The sequence below is a fragment of the Balaenoptera borealis genome (genome assembly GCF_965194805.1).
Source record: "Balaenoptera borealis genome assembly, chromosome: 3".
Lineage (NCBI taxonomy): Eukaryota > Metazoa > Chordata > Mammalia > Artiodactyla > Balaenopteridae > Balaenoptera > Balaenoptera borealis.
This window is the reverse complement of record NC_138866.1, coordinates 76,766,181-76,790,289: the sequence shown is the minus strand read 5'-3', so window position 1 is coordinate 76,790,289 and position 24,109 is coordinate 76,766,181. Positions and strand designations below refer to the sequence as shown.

Here is a 24,109-nt window from a genome sequence, read left to right as displayed (position 1 = left end):
AGCAAGAGATATAGGTTGCTCCCAGGCACCAATTTTCCTGTAAAGAAGCTTTAATTTATTCATTGGATACCAGGAGCAAAGAGAAGCTGCTAACATTTCATTGTCTAAGCCTCCAGAAGAAGACTGTAGTTGGTTGCTTTTCTTTTAGTTTGCATTTAGTACCATGTCCAGCCCTCTTTTACTGCCACCAAGCTTCAGTTTCACACTTTAAATGGTGGCACATGATTTAATTAGTTTAACCAGTTGTCAGTAGCCCAGGCTGTGTCTTCCATAGCCTTCAACAATGAAAATCACTTATTTCCATGGGGTTAGGGGGAGAGGTAGGGGAACATTCAAACTCACTATTCTGTGTCATGGACACAATGCACTTCCTTGTTGAAAAATAAAAAATTAAATTAGTTCTCTTTATGTTAAATTGGTTCCAGCCTTATTGTGAGTTCCATACATTAATAGAGGCACATAGCCTGCCCATTAAGTTCCTAAGTGACACATGCCCTTCCCTTGGGAAACATGGCAAAATCATGATACAGTTGAATTACCTTTTGAAAAACATCCATCAGAGAACTTGGAACAGGTGGACATGAGGAATTTTGCTCTGTCTCTGCAGAGGTAGGGACATTGTACATATCTCCCTAAGAAAGGAACAAAAAGCTCATTCAAACTTCTTTGATTTCTTGCATTCTTCCTTTCAAAAGAAGGAAACAGTGCTCTGGATAAAATTTGATTACAGTGTCTCCCTCTATTGGAGGGAAAAAAAAATACCCATATGGAAGGACTCATTGGTCAAATGATTCCTTTCCCTGAGAAGCAATGTGATCTGTATCAGGAGTCCTACAAAGGAATTGGGATAGCTCAATGGAGGGTGTTTTTCTGTTGGTGTTTCCTCTCCCAGTTCAGTATCTGGCATTTGAGTAGAGAGGGGCTATATTTGTTAAAAAGAGAGGAAGAGAGCTCTTTGGCTCTTAGGTGATGCCAACACGTGTTTTCTGTTTGCAGACCCTTTCTGTGTGCAGGAGGTGGGCCACTGGGATTGATGAACAGGAATGACAGCTCTTGTTTGGTCTTTTCAGTGGGTGACGTGCAGATTTCATGCTACCATATACTGTGCAGCCTCTACTCCCTTGGGACAGGAAAGAACATCTATGTTGAAAGGTAATTAGCGAACAAAAGAGGCTAACACATTCAGGCTGAATGTGTTTCGTAAGTGTTTAAACATTTAACAACAATAGCATCTTTTCAATCCAGCAAAAGCAAAATGCTCACTGAAATGGCTTGGCGATTTGGAGCCTAGGGTATGAAATGTTTACGGCAGTATGAAATGTGTTAATGAGGCTTCTGAGATGTATGACTTCCCTGGCAATCGCTGGAGAATGTATGTGGCTGGAAGAGCAATATAGCCAAGCTAAATCATGTGCTGGTGGCCAAAAGAATGTCGAAGAAATGTCTCTTTTTTCACAATCACAGTTTCCAAATAGCCTCCAGAGTTCCTGTGGTTAAAGCTTGCTGAGAAGCTCAAGGGATGTGAGGCAGTTGCTTTAGTGTTTAATGAGTTTCTGTGTGATACAGCCCGGGACCTTTACCATTCTCGGCTGTCACATTAGCTATAGTTTTAGACAAGTCCACGCTTTGGAAGCAGAAATGCTATTCAATGGTCTTGAGTCTGAACAGGCTGATTTGCTGAGGTGCTTAGGTTCCTGCTCTACTCACTACTCTGCCTGGAGCGATGGAGGCCTTCGGTGACTGCCTGCTTTTCACCATCAAATGCCGTGTGTTGTGTGGTTCTGTTTAAATCCACGGGGAAGATCAGGAAGATAAACACAGTGTTAGCCAAACCCTAGACTTAGTCTTATCCTTGGAAGACTTTTTTTCCCTTTTCTGCCTTTTCAGTCAACAATACTGAAGGAATTTGATCTGTGCTTAAAATTATTTAATGTAAACATCCCCTTGGTATCCATGCTCCATGGGCCTCCTCAGTTTATGATTTACAAACAAACCAACGGTAAATCCCTATTTCACATTGAAACTTACATAAATTCTAATTGCAATTTCTCAATAAAGCAAAGACAAGACTTGGGCTCCTTCAAGAACTCAAGAACTGATGACTTGAAATCATGGGCTAATAATCAAATAATGTTGAAGAAATGTCTATGTCTTCATAATTACTGCTTTTAAATAGCTTCTAGAGTTCAAGAAATCGACTGGAGAACTAATGACTAATTTATTTTGATTATGATTTTAATTCCTTAGAGTTATGTAGCTTTCCTTATTGTTTTACATGAAATATAGATAAATAGTTCTATCCTTTAATAGGAACTGGGCAGACAGAAGTCATAACCATATTTTATACCAAATCAACAAGAAAATTAATAAAATTTTTTCTGTTTAATACAGAATTTCACTTAGGGAAGGTATCTTTACTTTCATTAAGCATTTGTGAATATTTTCTCAATATCTTTTCTTATTCTGTCAGTTTCTATATGCGTATATACATACATCTATATGTGTATGTGTTTCTTTATACAATTTTTTGAAAAGCTTATGCATTATTCTCTTTTTAAAAAAGAAAAAAATTCAAAGAAAGGTCAACTCTGAAATGTCAGACCAGACCATATGACTTTTTATATTTTATTCATATACTCACAACACTGTGAATATTGGTGCCTGTGTTTTATACTCCACACAGGTAGAAAGCCAGGCTTGAAGAAGCCCCTAGATCAAATATGCCCGTATTGTCTCTCCATTAGTTAATGAAGCAACTAAGGAAATAAAGATTTAAAATCCTCGAGTTGTGATGCTGCCACCATTAATGACTTTTATTTGTTTATTTTCTCTTGTATTGTGAAAGTAAGACATACTTATTCAAAAAAAATCAAACAGTACAGACATATGTAAAGTTAAAAGTCTGCTGTTTTCGTCACCCCAGACCACCCCACCTAGTAACAGTTTGGTGTATACCATTCCAGGTGTTTTCTACATGTGTACCTTTTTACACATGTTGGATCATAATATTGCTTTGCAACTTTGTCTTGTTGGATGAAGCTAAAAACTGAATTTCTTTATCATACAACTCATATTTTTAATTTATCATTTAGATAAAATCATCATTAATTCTCTACTTTAAAAAAGATGAGCAAGTTTAGTACATTTACATTTCTAGCTACTTCCTATCCTTTCTACCTTTCCTTTTTTGCTATGTAATTCCTTATAACACGTACATGTTATTTTGGAATATTCTAGAACTAATGTTCCTTGAGTTGTTTACCTTGGTTTGTATTTAAATGATTCAGTGTGTAGCCAATCCTTTTGAACTGTGACTTTCCCATTCCAAAACTCTTATTTTGATTTATCTCTTGGTTGGCCAGATTCATCATATGTAGTTGCTTCTGTAAGAGCCCTACTCTTGAGTCTTTGCATATTTTGGACTATCATCCTTTGACTTTATATGTGAACAGTTTCCGTGGTATAAAATCCTTGGGTCATAATTCTCCTTCTTCGGAAGTGTATAGCCTTTGCTTCTTTGTGCTCTGACAGTGTGTGTTCCTTGGATCCGGTGATTTGTTCCCCATACACGCGACTTTGCCGTGGGAGGGGAGAAGCTGCTGCTCACTGGGTTCTTTCTTTGGTCCTGAAGCTCATTCACTTCACTACTACCGTGTCCCAGGGTTGTCCTTTCTGTATCAGCCCCTGCACTTCTTCTCAGAACTTAATATGCCCCCTCTGTCTTTAGGTCCTCGTTTATTTAACGAGTCTTTCATTTTATTATATTGTTGTCGGGTTTTTTGTCTTAGCTGTTGTTCAAAGAGCGAAATTACATGTATTTATTGGCTTTTTCTTTAACCTCCCACATCTCTCATTTTCTCTTCAGTAACTTTTAGCTAATTGTTCTTTTCTGAAACTATCTCCGTGTTAATACTTCTTCTTATATTCTGTGAGGGTAGAGAGAAGTTTTCTGGTTTTTTCCTGGATAATTCTTCCTCTGAACTCTGTTTCTCATCTATTTCTTGGTCATTAGGTACATTTCTAGTTCTCAAGAAGGGAAAGGAGTACGTGTGCATGTACGATGCATGTATGCGTGTGCGTGTATGTGTGTTCAGTGGAGGAGAGTGGACAGGGCTGAAATATCAGGCAGCTTCAGAACCTAGAAGCTGACTGAGAACTAACTCTTTCTCACTGTATCAGCAGTGCCTTTAGCCCTAGGAGTCATCCACCCTTATCCTTTGGTGTCCTTCCAAACAGCTGGTGCAGATAAGAGGTTGGTGAAATTCTTGGTGCATCCTATAGAATAGGCCTTTTGCTTAGTGATTTAATATATGTTTCTTCTCTGCTTTAGAGGAGTTGAGGCAGCAGCTACAAAACAGGTTACTTCTCACTCTTTCACTCTACCTCACCTCCACTGGTTCTCCAGGCCAGGCGTCCAGGTCATAGTTATGGCAGATGGCATGCACACTCCTTCCTACTCTGGTCCTGCCTGCCACTCTGCAGGATGGAACCTGGGTCCCACACACGTCCAACAGGTCTCCCAGGGCCTGCTCACACCCTTAATCCTCATTGTTTCAAGCAAAACTCATTTCCTGGGCTCCTCAAAATCCCCATATTTACTTCCAATGATCTCTACACTCTGCTCTAGGTCTTGAAAGAATGTTTCAGTTTCAGCATCTTCACTTGATTTGGTCCATACTTTGCAGTGTGAAATTATCACACATTTTCTAATTTTAGCATAGATCTAAATTTCTTCCCAAATTTTCCCCCAGCTCTTGTGGGTTTTAGGGAGGAAAGTATTGGCTTGGCCAAAAAGTTTGTTCCGGTTTTTCTGTAAGATGTTACGGAAAAACCCAAATGAACTTTTTGACCAACCCAATATAACGAAACCCACCATTTCTCTACCACCTTTTACTGAAGTTTCTTTGGCTAATGAATGTCTGTAGGGTTGCAAAGGAACCACTCAATATAGCTTGAGTACATTGTGGATAGAAAAGATCCAGACACCTCAGTGATAGGGTTGAGTGTGAGAAGGAAAAAGTCATTGAAACAGAGTAGAGACCTCTTTTGGGGATATTTTCTAATTGAGGCAATACTGAGATGGCCACTGACAAGTTAAGTTTTCAGATACAAAATTTCAGGGTAGGGTAAAGGCTTTAGTGTATTTAAACATGGAGAATACTTAACATTCTTTAATCTGGATATACTTTGATTAATTGGTAGAGCATTTGATGGGGGTGCATCAAGAAAACTAAGTTTTGTAATTAACTGCATTAAGCATTGACTCTCCATTTTATTTCAAATTAAAACTTTGTTTTTGCCTTCACACTTTAGAAATGTTTATATCTTCCCTCCTGCTTTGCCCTCTTTGACCAGTTTTGTTCTGATCAAACATTGCTTTCCCTAAACCACTGAGATGACTAGTATTTCTCTCTAGAACCTTGCTATGCCTCCACTTTCCGCCCCTGTGCTACGTGTTGCCTCCTCTCCTTAGCATCCTGTGGAATTTACATGAAGGAACTTTCAAAATTGCAAAGCACCAGATATGTGCAGGCATAATTATTATTACCATGATGACTTTGTCTCTGCCTGTGTCCCGGTTGATAGGCAGTTGAGCAGCAAGGTCCGAGTCCATGGAAATAAAACTGAGAGATCAACTTAGGAGGTAACAAGAACTGAAATACAAATTGAACCAAAGTGAAAAGCAGGAAGGGAGGGATAAATTAGGAATTTGGGATTAACAGATACACACTACTGTATATAACATAGATAAACAACAAGGACCTACTGTAGAGCACAGGGAACTATATTCAATAACTTGTAATAACCTATAGTGGAAAAAAATCTGAAAAAGAATATACACACACACACACAAACACCCCAAATCACTTTGCTTCACACCTGATACATTGTAAATCAACTATACTTCAACTAAAAAAAATAAATTGAACCGTTTTCAGTCTGTCAGCATTGACCAAGTACTGTTATATGAAAAATACTGTTCTAGGCAATAAGAACTAAGGCAGGGGGTGGGTGTGTAGGGGGAGAGTGAGTTTCTCTATCCACTGATAAACTCTTCCAGTAGATCCTTTAGTTGCCATGGAACTGTTTCTGTAGCCCTTGCTCTGCTTGGTCTACACCCACACTGCCCCCTGGGGTGGGGGGCACTAATGATCAGAGAAGCATTTTAACAGCAGGCCTTTGCCAGGCTTAGTCCCCCTTGGACCTGGAGACCAAGGTCATTCACTCTGGTATTTCACAGCCAGGAACATTAATTGGCAGACTTCTGGGCTTTACTTTTACAGAACTTCTAACAGCGAGGCCAGGAGAACTGTTGTTTCTCCCTCACAACTAATTAGCATCATTGTGTGCTCCAGACTAGAAAATGCCAGTGTGGTGGGCTTGTAGAGACTCAGTTTGTCAGTAACTAATATTATGCTTGACCCTCTCCCTTGAGTCAGGGAATCAGAAGAGCACTAGAGAACTGTCTTTTGCTCCGAGGATTGCCTTTTATCAGATGAACTTCCTATAAGTCCACTTGCAGGAGATCACAACTTTTAATTTTGGTGAGAGAAAGAGAAAGGAAGGAATAATGGGTTTAGTACCAAGACAACCCAGGACCAGCTGTTTCCAAGGTTCCCCTCCCTGGGCCAACTAAAATTTGCTCTCAGATTTCATATTACCCCTGGTCCTCCCTGATTTTCACCCAGATTTTTTCCTTACTCAAAGCTCTCTCTATGGTATTTCTTTCCGTTTGTAATTTACCTCTTTATTTCCTCTTCCTCCTCAAAAGGCAAGACTAATGAGAGGAAATGGGGTTGGTTAAAATGGCGAGACTGTTGACTGAAAGTCAGCCCCTGTGTGTCCTCGTGTTTGATGCGTACAGGCCCTCACTCTGCTCAGTTGTCCCTGAGGGCGTTGGCCTCTTCTCATGCCTCCCACCACCACCGTGAGCGGAGCAAAGAAGGGAGCGGATGGGGGAAGAAGAGGTGGAGAGAAGGGGAGGTGGGAGAACAGGCCTGGCCGGGGCCAGCTCAGAGGTGAAGCAGCTTTGCAAAGCTTCCGGGAGAGGAAGCCTGCGCAGCCCCACTGCCTCACCTGCCCCCTCCCTCCACCACTGATGCAGCCTCCAGATGGAGCGGGGCAGCACACACAGGGCCCAGGGGGGCTGCTTCTGTGTCTCCAGAGCAGACCTGGATGGGGCGAATTAACAGTCACACCTTCCACGGAAGGACAAGGCTGTGCTGTTAGCTGAGAACGGCTTGTCCGGTTGAGGGCATTCTTGCTTGCTAGAGGCTAATTTGAAAGTTATCTGCTCAAATACTTCATGGCCAAATAAGCTGTCAGCTGGTCCCCTAAAAGCTGAGCCCAAGAAGAAGATACAAGATAAGGAATAAAACCATGTATATTAACTGTCTTTGAAAGTAATGAAAAGATCTCATTTTTCATAAGTTTGCTAACTTGGCTAAGATTGTGTGGGAATTCCAAGGAATACACAGCTTTCTACCGACTCACTCACCCACCCTCTCCCTCCTTCCTCTCTCTGGTCCAGCAGACTCCTCTGGCATCTCAAGCAGAACAGTTCCGTGTACCCCCGGGCTAGCCCCCTGCAGATTCTGATTCTACCCCAGATAGTCCTGTCAAGTCAGTTTTTCAGGACCAGTTAAGATCACATTTTTAATCCTGCTCAAATGTGTATCTTCCTCTGTGCTATAATGGTGTTGCAGGTTGATTTTAATCCTTATAATTAGACCATAAAGACGTGTTATTTTGTCATACTGCATCAGGGTTCTTTGTTTCCTTCCTGCATTCATTTCACCACCTGGAAGCCAAAGGCCAAGGTTAAGACTACCTCGCTCACCCCTCAGTAAACAGTGACTTCCCTAGCCATCCCCCTGCCTTGCCCCATAGTAAATGCTTGTTATCCCACCCAGAGACCCTGCAGCTTTGACACTCTGGCTTCTTGGTGCTGCTGGAATTGTTGGCTGTTGTCATAGTGAAGGGCAGTTAACGCGGTCTTGGGTTTGGGTTTTGGTGGGAGCTGAAGGGAACCCTGAGAACTGAATGCCTTCCTGTTTCCACAGAATTGCAGTAGTAGGTTGTTTGCTCTTGGCTCCAAGTATGCCCTCTCTAGCTGGCAGTTTTCTCCATGACGGTTCTGTAACAGCCCCCAAGATGCAGCCTGACACCCTCCGGTCCTGAGGCTTCTGCTAGAGGGCTTCATATACACAGTATCCACGCTCAGTTTGAGTTGATCAGTCACAGAGGAAGGCAAACAACCCTGTAAGCTTGAACCCTGTAAGCCCTTCCAACTCTTCATTATCGACCTACTGTCTGCATTTTCCACTAGCTGTCTTTGTATCACAGTCTAACAAAGGACTCACAGTATTGGTTTATTTGAAGAAATTTTTCCCCTTGTTTGGGAACTGACATCACTTATGTAACTCACAAGGCGGGCATGTAGTCTGTCTGTGATTGAATGCCAGTGAGTGGCAGAGAAAAGATATTGATGAGTGGAAACCAGATGGCTTTGGTCTCCCATTCATCAGAAAGCAACAGATGTCAGCCCCCATATGGGGCCCTTCTCGCCAGTACTGTCACCGTGTCATCTCACTAGCAGAAAGGACCTGTGGGGTTAGAAAGTACAACTCCAAGGCTAAGCCCAGGTCTGCGAGGGGGAAGCACTATTTCAGTACTAGCTCTGCTTTGACCAGCTGGTGGCTGGTTCCCATCACTTATTCTTGTAGCCTTGGTTATCCTGCAAGCAGCACAGCTCCTCTCAGCCGGAGAACGCTTGGGTTGGCCAAAAAGTTCGTTTGGGTTTTTGGCCAATCCAATACAAATCTGAACTAGGAATCCCAAGCATTTTGTTTTTGACTGATTGCTTGTTTCACCGAAGGACTTAAAACCCAGAGCTTAATACATGGTGGACACACAAATGTTTGTGGGAAAAAAAGAGAAGTAATAGGTGTTAGAGCTCTTTCGTCTAAATCAAGCAATAGGTTTTAGGACCTGTTGTTTCTCTCGCAAAGCAGGTTTTTAGTTTTGTGTCTTATTGGTGCTTTTGGCCCATTATCTACTGTTCCCACTGGTGGACACAAGCTCCATTCACAGGGAAGAGACACAGAGAAATTACACAGAAGATTTCAAAACGTTTTGAGAACCAGGAAGGTCCGATTCAATCTGGATGCCAGCAAAACTTGCTCTCAGAGATGCTGGGAGAGAAGAACAAAGCTACATAGTGTATTATATCATCTTAGTTGCTTAAGAACTAGGTACCAGGGAGTGAGACCATTGTAAACCATTGGTTAGTGTCCAGAGAAAGGCGAGGGAGGGGGAACAGCATGCAACCTTGCTGAGCCAGGGAGCCATCTGGGGGGAAGTGGCCCACCAATGCATGGGGCCAGCATGAGGGTGTCACCACTTCTAAATGGACTTCTTTGTTTCCAGGCAACGTCCTGCCCTTGGAGAATGCCTGGCCTCACTGGCAGCTGCCATACCAGTGGCATTCCTGGAGCCCACCCTTGACCGCTACAACCCACTCTCAGTCTTCAACACCAAAACCCCCAGGGAGAGGTCTAGTAAGTATCATCCCACAGAGGCCATCACTGATGTGCTTGAAGAAAGCAGCGGGAGGGAAGGCCACGCAGGCAGGGACGGCAGCCTGCAGCACTGTTGCTGGTTCATGTGGTCTGAGAGGGGCCGGGAGGTCAGATCTGGGACCATGTGGCATGTCTCCATCTTGCTGGAAAAGTGGGCACAGGCAAGTACTTTGTTATCGCTAGACTTTGGTTTCATCTTGTGTAAAATGAGGAGACAGTGTAGTTGATTTCTAAATCCCTTGCATCCTAAAAATTCAGGTTCTCCTGTCTTCCCTGGTCTCCGTTCTCTTTCTGCACCTGGGGATGTGACTGCCCTTTACAGTTCCTCTCCAGAGTGTCAGTGGCAGGGGCACAGCTGCACTGATAACCTTGTTACACTCTTCAAGTCCACAGACAGGCCGTGTTTCCAAGGATGATGACCACGTGTTCTCCATCTTCGGGGAAAATAAAACAGAAAAACACAAGAAAGAACTGAAATTCTACAAGAAAGAGAATTTGACAGGAGTGTTGAGGCACTGAGTTCTAGAACAGTGGTTGGCAAACTCTGGCCACAGGCCTAATCTGGCCCGCTGCTGATTTTTGTAAATGGTGTTTTATTAGAACATGGTCACACGCACTCATTTACATGTTGTCTGCAGCTGCTTTAGCACTGTGTAGGGGAGGAAAAATAATTTTCCCTCTACCCTTCATCGTTCTTGGCTGAGAACCCCCCTACTAAAAAAGACAGAATGACAGGAGAAAAACAAACTTTTACTTATGTACATATGTGTACATAAGGGAGCCCCACAAAGATATGAGACTCAAAAGCCAGCCCAACAATTGAGGTTTATACACCATCCTGATCTAAGGAAAGGGTTAGGAGTCTGGGGCTTCAAAGGGGGTAGCAATTCATGGGAAAGTGAGAAGAGGAAGGATTTGGTAAACAGTTTGCCCTGCCATGCACGTGAGTCTTTCAGAAGAAAAAGTAATCTCGGGCAAGAGCTCTCTTCTGGTACAGGCACTTGTATCTAAGGTAAACTTTCTTTATAAATGCAGATTTTCCTTACAAAAGAGTAACTCTGTTTTCAGACACTCTCCTGGGTCTGCAGTTTCTTAAAAATAATCAGCTCAAAGTAATCCCTCTGCCAAAGGGGCATATTTGGGGGTGGCCCATTCTGCTCCCCTTCAACTGCAGTGACACAGATGAGTAGTGGCAGCAAAGACTGTCGGGCCTGCAATGGCTAACATATTTACTGTCTGACCCCTTTATAGGAAAAGTTTTCCCACCCCCTCTTCTAGGATAACCTAGAAGTGGAATCCAAGGCAGGTGGTAAACTGCTTCTGGAGGGTAGAAGAGAGAGTCCCCATGAATGGATGAATTGTGATCCTGCTGAAGGGCAATGGATTAGAACAGAGGAGCTTCCAGTAGGAACCTTGAATGAAGCTTGGACTCCAGCTGGAAAGAACTACAATGATTTGATGCAACATGAAGCAAAAATTACCACATCATGGGTCTGATCAATATTAAGAAAAACAGATCAAAAAAAATCATAGTAAACCATTTCTAACCAGAACCTATCCTATTCAGAACCAATATTTTCTTAAAATATCGATGCACAGTACAAACAGATGACGAGACTGTGCATCAATTCCATTTGGTTCCAGCCCCCTTTTCAAGCTATCATGGGTCCTAAGGGTTCTAGGAGAGGAAAGGTTCCTGTCACACTTTTCTCTGTCACCACTCTTCTTTCCGTCTAAGAATCCAGAGTACTAATAAGCCCTGGTGGCTTTATTCTCGCTTGCTTTCATTACTTCAGATAAAAGAAGCACGTGACCCCCAGAAAGAATGACCAGGACAATTTAGACAAGACTGTTTAAAGTTCTCTCCCTGAGCTAGAATACAGTGGAGACTAGTGTCCTCAGAGCTCGTCGAGAGAGAAGCATTGCCAAGATGCCTCCACATCCCAAAGTCTCACATGGAGTCTCTCAGTTAATTCCCCAGCCCTCTCAGCCTCATCTCACCCTTCCTCCCCTCTCATGGACTAGGAGAAATATAGTTCCAACCTTGTTTTTCTCTGCCGTCTCATGATTCCGAATGAGTCACATCTTGCAGCTAAAGTAGGAGCTGAACAACTGAGCAGGCTTTGGCAAAGTTGAGGAAGGGCTGTGACATCTGTAGGCAAAAGCAAGCTAAAATGTTGCTCTCCAACTCCAGAGGGACATGGGTCCAGGCATGACAGCGCTGGATACTTATACGTTTATTCTTCTCCAACTGTGATTCAAGAAAAAGTGTGTCTCTGTGTATCACCAACGTGTAGAGCTTGCACCTTGGGAAAGAGAGAGACCTACTCTGCTCTTGAGCTCCCAGAGGTAAGCCCGTGCACCACAACTACTGAGCCTGCGCTCTAGAGCCCGCGAGCCACAGCTACGGAGCCCACACGCCACAGTACTGAAGCCCACCCACCTAGAGCCCATGCTCCGCAGCAAGAGAAGCCACCACAATGAGAAGCCCGCACACCGCAAGGAAGAGCAGCCCCCACTCGCCGCAACTAGAGAAAGACCGTGCACAGCAACGAAGACCCAACGCAGCCAAAAATAAATAAAGTCAAATCTTAAAAAAAAAAAATGAATCAACAAAGACTGAATGCTGACCATGTGTATGGCTGTTGAAAAGTAGAGTGTACACAAATACTTATTCTGGGATAACCAGGTTTGCCTGGAGCCAGAGAATGACTGATGGCTTGACAGACTCTGAGAAGGTAGACTTCATTCATTATACAAAATAGGTGGCCTGAGGGACCAAGGAGGGAAAGGAATGTGACAGATAATGTGACGTGACAAATGATGTGAGTCTTTGGTTGAGAAATACAATATGAACTGATTTATCAAGGCTTCAGTCAATTGGGCGTCTCTATTAATTAACAGTTGGTGTTTTGCCAGCAGAGTTACTCATATTAGGAACTCTTCTCTCTTGTAATGTCCTGGAGCATTTTCTGACTCATCCAAAAACTGGAAAAGGTTTAATACTGTTATGTGCTAGATAAAACTAGATAAAATCTTTGGTTATGTGTGGCAGTGGTCTATTAATCAGAATATTAGATTGACCAAAACATCCTACTCACCAGCCAGTTTACTTTCCAAATCCTTATTGGAAAAATCAACCAGAGAGAAAGGAGGTCCAGTTTCCATGCAAGCTGTCTGCCTGTACTACAGAGACGGTGCTCTCTGATGCTGGCTTCTTGAGGGAAGAGCTGCTTGGTGAAGAAAATACTACTTTGGAATCTAACTCAGTGGTTCCCAGTGCTTCTCAGACACTAGCATGTATTAGAATCATTCGAAAGGCTTGTTAAAGAATGCCAAGTCCTGCCCCTAGAGTCTCTAATTCAGTAAGTCTGGATTCTGAAGGTCCTAACAAGTTTCCAGGTGATGCTGCCACTGCGGGTGGGAGGATTTCGCTTTGAGAACCACTGATCTAGCAGATGGAAGGCCAGTGTGTTCCAATGGTCCCCTCTTACATTCTTATGTCTGATTCTGATAGGACCCAGCTGAGCTCTTTTTCAGGTAGATAACTCAGCAGCATTCATTCTGCGGGTTTATTACGTGGCATTTGAAGAACAAAACACCAAGTAAATCACAAATGTTTCTTCCCCTCGAGGACCAATTACATATAAATAACTTTAAAAGGTCATTGTAATGACTCCAGCAAAGCAACCTCAAGCAACTCTGTGTTTCTCTTACGTAGGGAAAAAAAGTGTCCATGATGATGTATTGTCGATGTGACATCTAAACACACACACGCCCTGAGCCTTCTCACGTATAATTTTATAGCAAACAGTTGTAAACTTCAGTCGCATCTGTGGCAGTTGGCAATGTTCTGTGTGCAGAGCTTGAAGGTAGAATGTTTGACTGTACTGTTCGTACCTATTGATTCTGACACTGTATGTGTCAAATGATTTTGTTTGTGAGAGTCTCCCCAGACCCCCAGGTTGATGTCACCCCTGATTCTTGTTGCTCTGCAGCAAGGTACAGGCTGGACTTGTTCTCTGCAAATGACCAGCATTGGCAGTGGATCGTGTCTAACCTGTATAATTCCCTTACGCTGTAAATCATAGGAGTTCGATGTTCTTTGGCTTTCATGCTACTAGTCTTTTTTTTTTTTTTTTTAATTTATTTATTATTTATTTTTGGCTGTGTTGGGTCTTCGTTTCTGTGCGAGGGCTTTCTCTAGTTGCGGCAAGCGGGGGCCACTCTTCATCGCGGTGCGCAGGCCTCTCACTGTCGCAACCTCTCTTGTTGCGGAGCACAGGCTCCAGACGCGCAGGCTCAGTAATTGTGGCTCACGGGCCCAGTTGCTCCGCGGCATGTGGGATCTTCCCAGACCAGGGCTCGAACCCGTGTCCCCTGCATTGGCAGGCAGACTCTCAACCACTGCGCCACCAGGGAAGCCCTACTAGTCCTTTTGAATTGTCTGGATTTAAAGGACATTGGTTCACTCCTAACTTCCAAGGAAGAGAGATCTGTAGTCTTCTACCTGCCGAAAGGCCATACCGATAGCAACAGAAAATCACAGTTAGGGAAAGGGTGTTAGCACCTCACAGGGCCTGCTCCATAGCAGGGAGGCTCTTCCAAGTCCCTCACTGTGCAGCTGCGCACCATCTCCTAGAACCACTTGTAACAGCTACAGATTCATTGTCTCCAAGGCAGCCAGGATTATTCTGGATCTCTGCTCCAGGCAGGACAATTATGACAGAAATCAAGACAGTCCCTTCAATTGGCCAATATTCCTAAAGGCCAAAGAATTTGCAGTGGCCTCTTATTCATTAACCCTTCCATTCCTATAGACTTAAAATCTAGAAAAGAGAGAGACTTCACACCAGCAGTAACCCCATGGCAAAGGGCCTGCGGGCACAACCCAATTCACTAAACGGCACATTTTATTTAAAGTTTCTGCTTTGTCCTTTGAAATTCATGAGAACTTTACACTTTACTTCTAATATCAAAAAGAATTTCCTCAAATCTTCTAGTGGATCTAATAGGCTCCACTAGTGGATCTAAAATGCACCACATTTTCCTGTTGCTTCTCTGACTCCCTAGCCCCCCTGGTGTCTGATGCTTCGGCCCCACTGTGAGAAGTTTGGCCTGTGGGTGGAGTCTGCAATGAGCTGCCTCCCAGGCCCAGGCGGACCCTGGGGGCTATAACATAAATGGACGCTCTGCAGAGCTTTTGGCCTGTGCTTCTTTTCAACCATGCCCCGCCCTGCCACTCAGAGCCCTTGTTTTCGTCTCACCCATCAGGAACCTCAGGATGTTTCTTGTCTTCTCCTCCTGTCTTGGAGGGAAAGAGTGTCCTTTGCCTTAAGAAGAACAAGACAGATATCCCCTTGGCTTCTTCTGTTTGCTATTCTTGTATCTGACAACGTTTAATGTTGAACTCTATCATCATCTCATCCTGTCTTTCCTCGATCAGTGAAGTGACCTCAGTCACTCAGTGTGAGGAAGAGATAGGGCTGACTCACTATTCCTTGCACATAAACCTTCAGAAACAAAAAGGTTTAAGTGAATGACAAGAGGTCTTGGCAAAGGTTACTTCAGGTCATCAGTAACTTCTTTTGTAAACTCAGAAATCAATGTATGTGCAAAGCTTTCTTCCCCGAAATTTCAACTGGATGGAAAGTGTTGTCTCTGGTGCAGCTGAAAGAATCTTTGATGCAAGATGTTTCTTTTTCCTTTTTGAAACAGTACAGACATCCAGGTGACCGAACCACAAATTGGCAACTCAGCACCGATGGGTTGCTTTTCTCCTCCTAGTCCTGCCTTTCCTGCAGTGCATGCACTGAGGCCAGGATGGAGAAGCAAGAGACTGACTGTATCACAGAGAAGTCTTATGAAATGTCCCTCGGCCATGTCTCTGTTATGCTCCTTTAAGATTCAGTTTAAGTGTTTTAACCTGAATATGACATCTAGAAGATAACCCAGCCTCTGGAAGCTTCAGTCTTTACAAAGGCAGCAGGAGAGCAAAAGCTCCTCTGTATCCGGAGCTTACTTGTTTGAGGCTCTGGGGTGGAAAATTATGTCTAAAGACCAAAGGAGGGGTGGACAGAGAGAGAGAAGGTTGCACTATTTGTGCTTTTGAATTACTGTCCCTTTATTCTTCCTGTACCCTCTCGGTCAGTTCTGGGGATGCCAGACACGGTGGAGGAGATGTGCCCTGACATCCCCCAGCTGGAAGGCCTGATGAAGGAAATCAACGACCTGGCCGAGTCAGGGGCCCGGTACATGGAGATGCCCCACGTCATCGAGGTGATCTTGCCCATGCTGTGCAACTACCTGTCCTACTGGTGGGAGCGGGGGCCTGAGCACCTGCCCCCCAGCACAGGGCCCTGGTGCACCAAGGTCACCTCTGAACACCTCAGTGTCATCCTGGGCAACATTCTGAAAATCATCAACAACAACCTGAGCATCGATGAGGCCTCCTGGATGAAGCGCATTGCAGGTACCACACATGCCTTTCCTCCCCGGCCCCGGCCCCGGCCCCGGCACCAAGACGCCTGGACTCTCTTTTCTTCTCTTAGTCTATCTTTAAGCTATTCCCCCTCCCCGCATTTAGTTATTTAACAGTGAAAAGAATTGACTTATTCCCCTGTAGAGCTTCCTGGAGCAAATGCTCCTGCCTAACTCCCCAACTAATCCAGGTCCCTCGAATCTCCAGGAAGCCCTTCTTGATAAACTCTACCCGAATCCCATGATCATTGCTTATTTGCTTTTGGTACTTAAGAATTCCATTTGCTCTTACAGTAATAATTGTCCATATTTTCTTGGTAAGTGATCCTGCGTGTTTTCCACACGTACAAAACTCACTCCCATCTGGGCTGTACTCTAAGTTTCTAGCATTTGTATTTCACGTTATGCTTCCTAAGACACTCTCTAACTTAGGTTCACAGTAGCCTCACTTGGATTTCCGTCTTGTTTTGTACTCCTCCTTGCATGCAGTAGGCTCTTAATGAATGTTGTTAGCTGATTTTCTGCTCCTGAAACAACTCCAAAAGAGGAGAGGCTTGGAAAATTAATAACCACACTTTCCACAGTCAGGAAACCGTGAATATTTTAGTGTCCTCTGTCAGAGAGTCGAGAAGACAGAAGCTAAAGCAAAGTCATTGCCTTTGAGGGACCTGCAGTTTTGATGGACCATGGCTGTTTCACCCCTACAATCTCCTAACCATAAAACACAGCAGTGGGATCAGTGGTAGCTATTAGCTTCCTGGACAAATGAGTAGATATTCCAAGGAAGAAAACTTCTACCCCCTTCCTGTCTCTGAAATGAACTTCAAATTATAAATACTTTGGGTACTGATGGCTCCTAGACAGTATAGGCCTCTGGGAACATAAGAGTAGATAAAGCTGGCGTTCCTTTCTTACCTATTAGCCCAAGAATATTGTTAACCCTAAGGCAATTTGTTGAGGAGCTCTAATTTCTACATCTGGATTAAGGGAAGGAAGGTAATCAAAGGATGGACTCCCTTAGCTTCCCCAGAGGTGCAATGGAAAGATGTCACAGCACACTGGTGGGAACTGAACTTGACCTGTTATTTCACAGGTGAACCCAGATCTCATTCAGTTAGGCCACTTCATTCCTGGTGCCTAAACAAAGTCCATTTTAAATAGCAACCTCAAATCACCCATATCTGGAACAGCCATTCCGATTCCAGGTCCAAAGCAGAAATGCAGCCCAGTGAAGGCTGGAGTGTGAAATGTGAGCCATCACAGTGTTGTTTCGACCTGTTGGTTAATGCTTCTCAGCAGAGAACTGTTTTTGCCTTCTCTTTCTAAAACAGCCTTATTTATGAAAGCAAAAAATAAGGTAAAGTGAGATTAAAAAGAAAAAGTGCTGGATTATAGGCTGTTTCCAATTGAAACTCCCTACATTAAAGAACCTTTGAAATACACAAAATACGCAATGCACTTTGTGAATGGTTCATGACTCTTGAGAATTTTATTTCACTTATCTTTAAATAATTACTCTGATTCTCATCTTTATTATGAATTAGACCAATAGGATATTCCATTTAAGAAACTTGATGAGACATGTAAGTTTTATCTTTCTCTTCAAGAAGTCTGGAATCATAGTTGCAGATCCCACTGATTGCTTGTTTCTGCTCATTGGCTTCTAGTGGCCACCCCAGTCTGCCTCTCAGTTTATTATAGATGATAGTAGTTTCTCTGCTTTTCTCAGGGCCCAGAGGAGTCCCCAGGCAGTAGGTTGGCATTTCTCAAGTCCTGGGGGCTGAGAACTGTGGTTGGGTCCATATATTTTTAACAAGAGATTTTTCTATAAACCAGAAAGCGTAGTATTGAGTGCCTACTCTTGACTCAGCACAGTGTTGGTTATTATGAATAAAAGGTTTATAATCTAGCCAAAACCAACATGAATGTACTCTAAAATGAAACAAGATAGTCTGTTATGAAGAGCTCAGAGGTATAGCAAACGCCATACGTGTAGAGTTAAAGGGTGGCAAGGTTTCCCCATGGCCTAGAGAAGCAGAACAGGAATAGAGACCTTCTCCTGTAGCTCCACCCCCGCCCCCAGCAACTGAGGCTTCATGAGATGCAAGTGCCAAGCAGAGGATGAAGGAAGGGCAAGTGCCATCCTGAGTTGATGGCTTTTCACAGCCTCACCTTTGAGTATCACTTCTTTCCTTTCATCGATTGTCATAACATGCACAGTGAGGGGGAGGCCCTTTGTTTGCAAACACAGTGTATGCCCAGCCAATCATCAGCAAGGCCAGGGCGGACCTGCTAAGAAGCCACTTCATCCCAACTCTGGAGAAGCTGAAGAAGAAGGCTGTCAAGACTGTGCAGGAGGAGGAGCAGCTGAAAGCCGACAGCAGAGGGGACACCCAGGAGGCAGAGCTCCTCATCCTGGATGAGTTTGCCGTCCTCTGCAGAGACCTCTATGCCTTCTACCCCATGCTGATCCGCTACGTGGACAACAACAGGTACGGAGGAGGCCTAGGCAAGTCCCCAGGCTGGAGAGACGGTACTGGGTTTTGTTACAGGTGAGAGAGGGAGGTCACAGCTGCCACCACCGGTGCCCCTCCCCCACAGAATCCCTGGTGTGGGACCTCTGGGCAGTGCTTTTCCTTGGCCAGTGATTCTACATGGTCAGCGGCATGGCCACCCCTTCCATCTTCACAGGCCACCACAGGGAAGAGGGAGTTAGTCGAATAAGGGCAGCAGCGACCCACTTCTGCCCCTCTGCTGCTCTGTCACACATTCATTCACCAGACATTACTGACTGTGTGTCAGGCACTGTTGGAGGCATTAGGGGACAAGAGAGAACAAAACAGAAAGAGATGTTGGCCCAGGGAGCTTTCATTCCGGCAGGAGAGTGGGGCGAGCAGACAATGAACAAAATAAATACTTGCATATTTACAATATACTTACTTATATACTTATATATTTACTTATACACTTTACTTATAATTTACTTATCTAAGTAAATTATACAAGCAAAATAAAGGGAATTAGGAGTGCCAGGGTGGCAGTTTTAAAAGAATGTTAACTGAGAAAGCGACATTTGAACACTGACCCGAAGGAGGTGAGGTCGGGAACACTGCAGGTCTGGGGAAGGGTTATGTTCCCAGGAAAAGGAAGCATCTGGTGCAAGCCCTGAGGAAGGGGTGTGTGTTGGGATGTTCAGGGGATCACGAGGAGGCCAGTACAGCTGGAGAAGAGTGAGGGGTGAGGAGAGCAGCACGAGACGTCCGAGAAGCCATCTTCTCTCCACGGGGCCAGGGCTTCTCCTCTGAGCGAGATGAGCAGTTGGTGCAGGTTTGAAGATAAGCTGTGATGTGATCTGACTCAGTCTTTGAACGCTGTGGTGAGGGATCAGGGCAAATAAGGAAGTGAGGAGACCGGCCGAGAGGCTCACGGTGACCCAGTCAAGAGCTGAGGGTGCAGAGCGGGCTCGTGGTGCCAGGACTGGGGCAGAGGATGGGGAGCCCCTGCATGATGGGGCTGGGGTTTCCTTTCAGAGTCCTGAAAATGTTCTGAAACTAGATAGTGATGGTTGTACTAAATGTTGCTAATGAGTAATTTTATGTTACGTATATTTTGCCACAATTAAAAAGAAAAAAAAAAAGAGTTGGTGGTGGCTGGGACCAGGCTGGTAGCAATGAAGGTTGACAGAAGATGTCAGATTCTGGGCCTGTTTTAAAGGTAGAGCCCTTGGGACCTGCAGATTGGGAATAAGAGAAAAGAGGGGAGTCAAAGATGACTCTGGGCAAATGGAAGGATGGAGTTCCCAGCAGTTGAGTTGGGGAGGATTGTGGATACAGAAGTTTTTTTAGGGCAAGATCAGGATGTCACTTTCAGTCGTGTTAAATTTGAGTTTCCTCTTCAATACAAAAATGAAAATGTTGAGTGGGCAGTTGAATATATGAGTCCAGAGTTCGGGAGGGAGGTCTGGTGTAGACATGAGAATTTGAGAGTCACCTACACGCTGATATGTGGTCTTTGAGCGACATGAGACTGGATGAGATAAATAAAGGCTTGAGAGGGACAGAGAAGAGTTCTAAGGACTGAGCCCGTGTGCTCAGGTCAGGCAGAAGAGAAGGAACCCGTGAGTGAGACTGAGAGGGAACCACCAGTGAGACGGGAGGAAACCAACAGCATGTTGTGTCCTGGATGCCAACTTCACGAGGGATTTCCAGGAGGAAAGAATGATGATGAATGAAGGTTATTGATGACCTTGACAAGAGCAGTTTCAATGGAGCGATGGAGATGAGGACCTCTTCGGAACAGGTTGGAAGAGAATGGGAGAAAAGGACTTGGAGATAGCAGTACAGACAACTTGTTCAAGGAGTTTTAACTGTAAAGGGGAACAGAGAAACGGGCTGCAAGCTGGGGGAAGAAGTAGGCTCGAGAGGAGAGTTTTTGAGATAGAGAAGGTGCTTGGAGGTTTGAGGAGGAAGGAGGCAGGGCCCAGGGAGAGTGGGAGAGCGGGTGGGCCAGGGAAGTGGGTGGGATCGCCGGGCTGCATCCAGGGCCCCACCTGAGATCTGCGGTCGTGAATTTAAAGTGGGACCCGTTGGCAAGTCGTGTTTTTCTCCAGCCAGTTTGGCTGCCAGGTACAGGCCCAGACTGGGAAGAGAGTTGGGGCTTTGCAAAATGAGTGTGACGAAGAAAAATGGGTTAGGGAGTTGAGGGTGTATATAATAGGGTAATTGTAAAGGTTGGCCATGGAATTTAAGCTGGATGAGGGGGAAATGAAGGCATAGTAGCCTAATGTTCATGAACAGGCAAAGGAACAAAGGACTGTTGGTCCCAGGGGAAGGCGAAGACCGAATAGATGTTTTTATTATACCACACCCTCTTAAAGCTTAGAGGCCTAAAATGTAAGTTTGGGAAGGTTTAATTTTAAAATACTCCATTGTAGATACTGAAAAGACCTAGGGATATTGGGGGGAACGTTGCTGACTTTTTGAGTGGTATGCCATTCTGTCATGGGCAAGGAATAGGTCTGGATACGCCCATTTTAGCATTTATTTCATAAGGTAAATTGTACTTACTGTTTAAAATATTTACTTAAGATTACTTATATTTAGCTTTGCAAAATAAACATCTTACACACACTATATATAAGTGTGTGTGTATGTGTGTGTGTGTGTGTGTGTATGTATGAAATTCCTTACCTATCTGTGGGGAATTTTACTCACTGTCTCAAAAGAAATCCTGCTTTCAGGGTCATCATTTTAGTCATTTCTGATAACATAATTATGCTATCAGGTTAGCGAAGGAATTTGTCAGAGTTTGAGGTGAAAACAGAAATGAAAGTAGAGTAAGGTTGCCCCTGGAATAGCTCTTTAACTGCATTTGTCACTATTGACGATCAAGATGCAAAATAGAGTGTTCCACTTACACGTTGTTTGACAGTTGCTAAAAATGGCAATGCCAGAGAGTCTTTGAGATCATCATTAATTCATTCGAGATCATCATTAATTCATTCATCCCCACTTTTCAACCCTTTCTTCCCTGAAAACCAGGGAGCATTATGGCCATCTGAGCCTCGCTTAGAAATCCTTCCTTCCTGTGTGTGTGCCTTTACCTCCTTCAAGTTCTTTCTTCACCCAAAAGAACTGGCTGGCTTGGAAGCACGGGATTGTGGAGTTGGCAGGAATAATAGAGGTCAGCTCATCTTACCTATAACTGGATGAATCAATTCCCTCTTCCCTTTTCCTAGCGGTGCATTTCCTGCCTCATTATCCACCACGGTTATGGACGACAGGTACAGCCATACTGTGCGTGTCTTCCCATTCTAGTTTCAGACAGTTAAAGCCATTTTTGTTCAACTCTTTCTCATTCATTTTTTTTCTTCCAGTTTTATTGAGATGTAATTGACACACAGCCCTCTGTAAGTGTAGGGTAGACAACAGAACGATTCGACTTATATACATCATGAAATGCTTACAATAAGTTTAGTGAATATCCATCACCTCACACAGATACAAAATAAAAGACATGAAAAAGTATTTTTTCCTTGTGATGAGGACTGTTGGGATTTACGCTCTTAACTTCCATATATAACATACAGTGTTAATTAGATTAATCATGTTGCACCTTCCACCCCCTAGGACTTATTTATCTTATAACTGGAAGTTTATACCTTTAGCCACCTTCATCCAATTCCCCTTCTCCCCACTTTGAACGGTTTTTGAGTTCAGATCTGTATCTCCTATCAACTCTGATTTTGCTCTCTCGAGCCACACAAAACTACTCCAATCTCTCTTGCGGCAGCTCTTTAAACACTGAAGACAGCCATCTTGTCCTGTCCTCTCCTGTTTTCTCTCGTCATATTAAACCTTTGGACTTCCTTCAGCCCTGTCACAGCAGTGTTCCGAGTCTCTTTGACATCTGAAACAGTCTTCTGAAGAGAAGCTTCTGTGGGTCAGTGTTGAACCTGAAGCTGCCCCAGAATAAGCAAGAGCTCCAAGCGTGCCGTGGCCCGAGCAGGGCGAATCAGGGCTCCATCTCCTCATGCCAGGAGATTATACATCAGCATAGGTTCAACAAACCTCTCTACACAAGGCAGCAGCGTCTCAGCCTTCTTTCTGGAAATCAGACACACTCTGAACAGAAACGAACAACTTTAAATAGTACGATTTTGGGTGAAAACCCATCTCGCAAACTGTTGAAGGGAATCCAAGTAAATCCTGTGTGGTGACCACCTCAGGCTGTATCCTCTACAAGAGGCTCAGGAACAAGGCAGAGATAAAGCTCTTACCTCTTAGTCAGACAACCTGACCGTGAATATAGGAACATGGCTTTACTTTCTTTCAAAACCTGATAACTGGCTTTACTTTCTTCGAAAACCTGCTAAGTTGGCATTTTGACAATAGCAGTCTAACTCTCCTTTATTCTCCTGCTTTTTGTTTCTGTTTTACCTCTAAACCCAGCCGTCTTCCCCACCTACAGCTTTGCATTTCCCAGCTGCCTTTTGGTAGCATGCAGAGCAGATGATAAAAGAAACCCACAGGTTGGCTAAGTACCTCCAAAAGGATCAAATGCCTGAATGTTGAGAAAGGTCTGAGTTCTGTGGAAGGCTGGGAGCAGGGAGGAGAGAGTCTGGTTACATCATTTGGGGGTAGGAAGTATACGGGCACGTTGGAGAGGCAAGGTCAGTATCTTCTGTCCTCCTGCAAATACTGACTTCATCTGGTTTGAGAGGTGCAGAGAGTTTACGTGCCTGGGGGAAAACATTTAATGGTGGGTTCATGTGTACCCACCATTCTGAACCTGAAGAAAGAACCTCACTAAAGACAAAGAGTAAAAATCTGCCTCTTGGAAGAAGGGTGTTGAAAACAAAATTCATTCAGCTGAAACTGCATTCCCATATGAAGGCAATGGTATGCAAAGCCTCTCCTTTCTCCTGTGAGCAGTGAGCAAATGTTTACCTGAGATTTTGCTTTCAGTGTTCCTGCGACTCACTCCCTGTGGCTGTGCTTTTCCTCAGCGGGATAGGATGTGACCCCTTGCTTCTTCCCACTCAAGGCATAGTGCAAGCCTATAAAGCACATTTAAACCAAAACGCTACAGAAGGAACAGCTGGCGGTTCTGATAAAACCTGACACTTGACCCTGAAAAAGCGCTCCTGAAAAATCAATATGAAAGAAATCAAAAAGCGTTACCAATATCAAGCCTCGAGTTCAGATTGCATTTGGCTTCTAGTGATGGATACCTTATAGAATGGCTTAAATTAGAAGTTAAATCTCACACATGAAGGAAGTCCAGAGATAGCCAGTCCATGGCCAGTATGGTTGCTCCTCATTAGAAACCCTCACTCCTCTGTCTTTCTGTCCTTAACGTTGGCTTCCATGTTCAAAGCCACTTCAGGTGCAACGTGCCAATTAGAGTTTGAGCTGTCATATTTTCATTCCAGAGAGGAAGTAGAAAGGCAAAAGGGCACCTTCAGCTATCTGATCCTTTTTAGAGAGCTTTTCCGGAAGGCTCATCCAACAACTTCCTCTTCCATCTCATTGATCAGAACTTAGTTC

At 44.1% G+C, this 24,109-nt stretch overlaps 1 protein-coding gene across 6 annotated transcripts in view; it reads left to right on the top strand.

Annotated features, from left to right (window-relative positions):
* Nucleotides 1-24,109, top strand: part of RYR3 (ryanodine receptor 3) — a 551,623-nt gene that overhangs the window by 462,753 nt on the left and 64,761 nt on the right. For all 6 annotated transcript variants that reach the window (XM_082384899.1, XM_082384900.1, XM_082384898.1 and 3 more), the window contains 4 exons: nucleotides 1,071-1,152; nucleotides 9,430-9,560; nucleotides 15,733-16,053; nucleotides 18,313-18,553. In XM_082384899.1, the coding sequence (XP_082241025.1) occupies nucleotides 1,071-1,152; nucleotides 9,430-9,560; nucleotides 15,733-16,053; nucleotides 18,313-18,553 (775 nt within the window). The remainder of the gene's footprint in view (nucleotides 1-1,070; nucleotides 1,153-9,429; nucleotides 9,561-15,732; nucleotides 16,054-18,312; nucleotides 18,554-24,109) is intronic.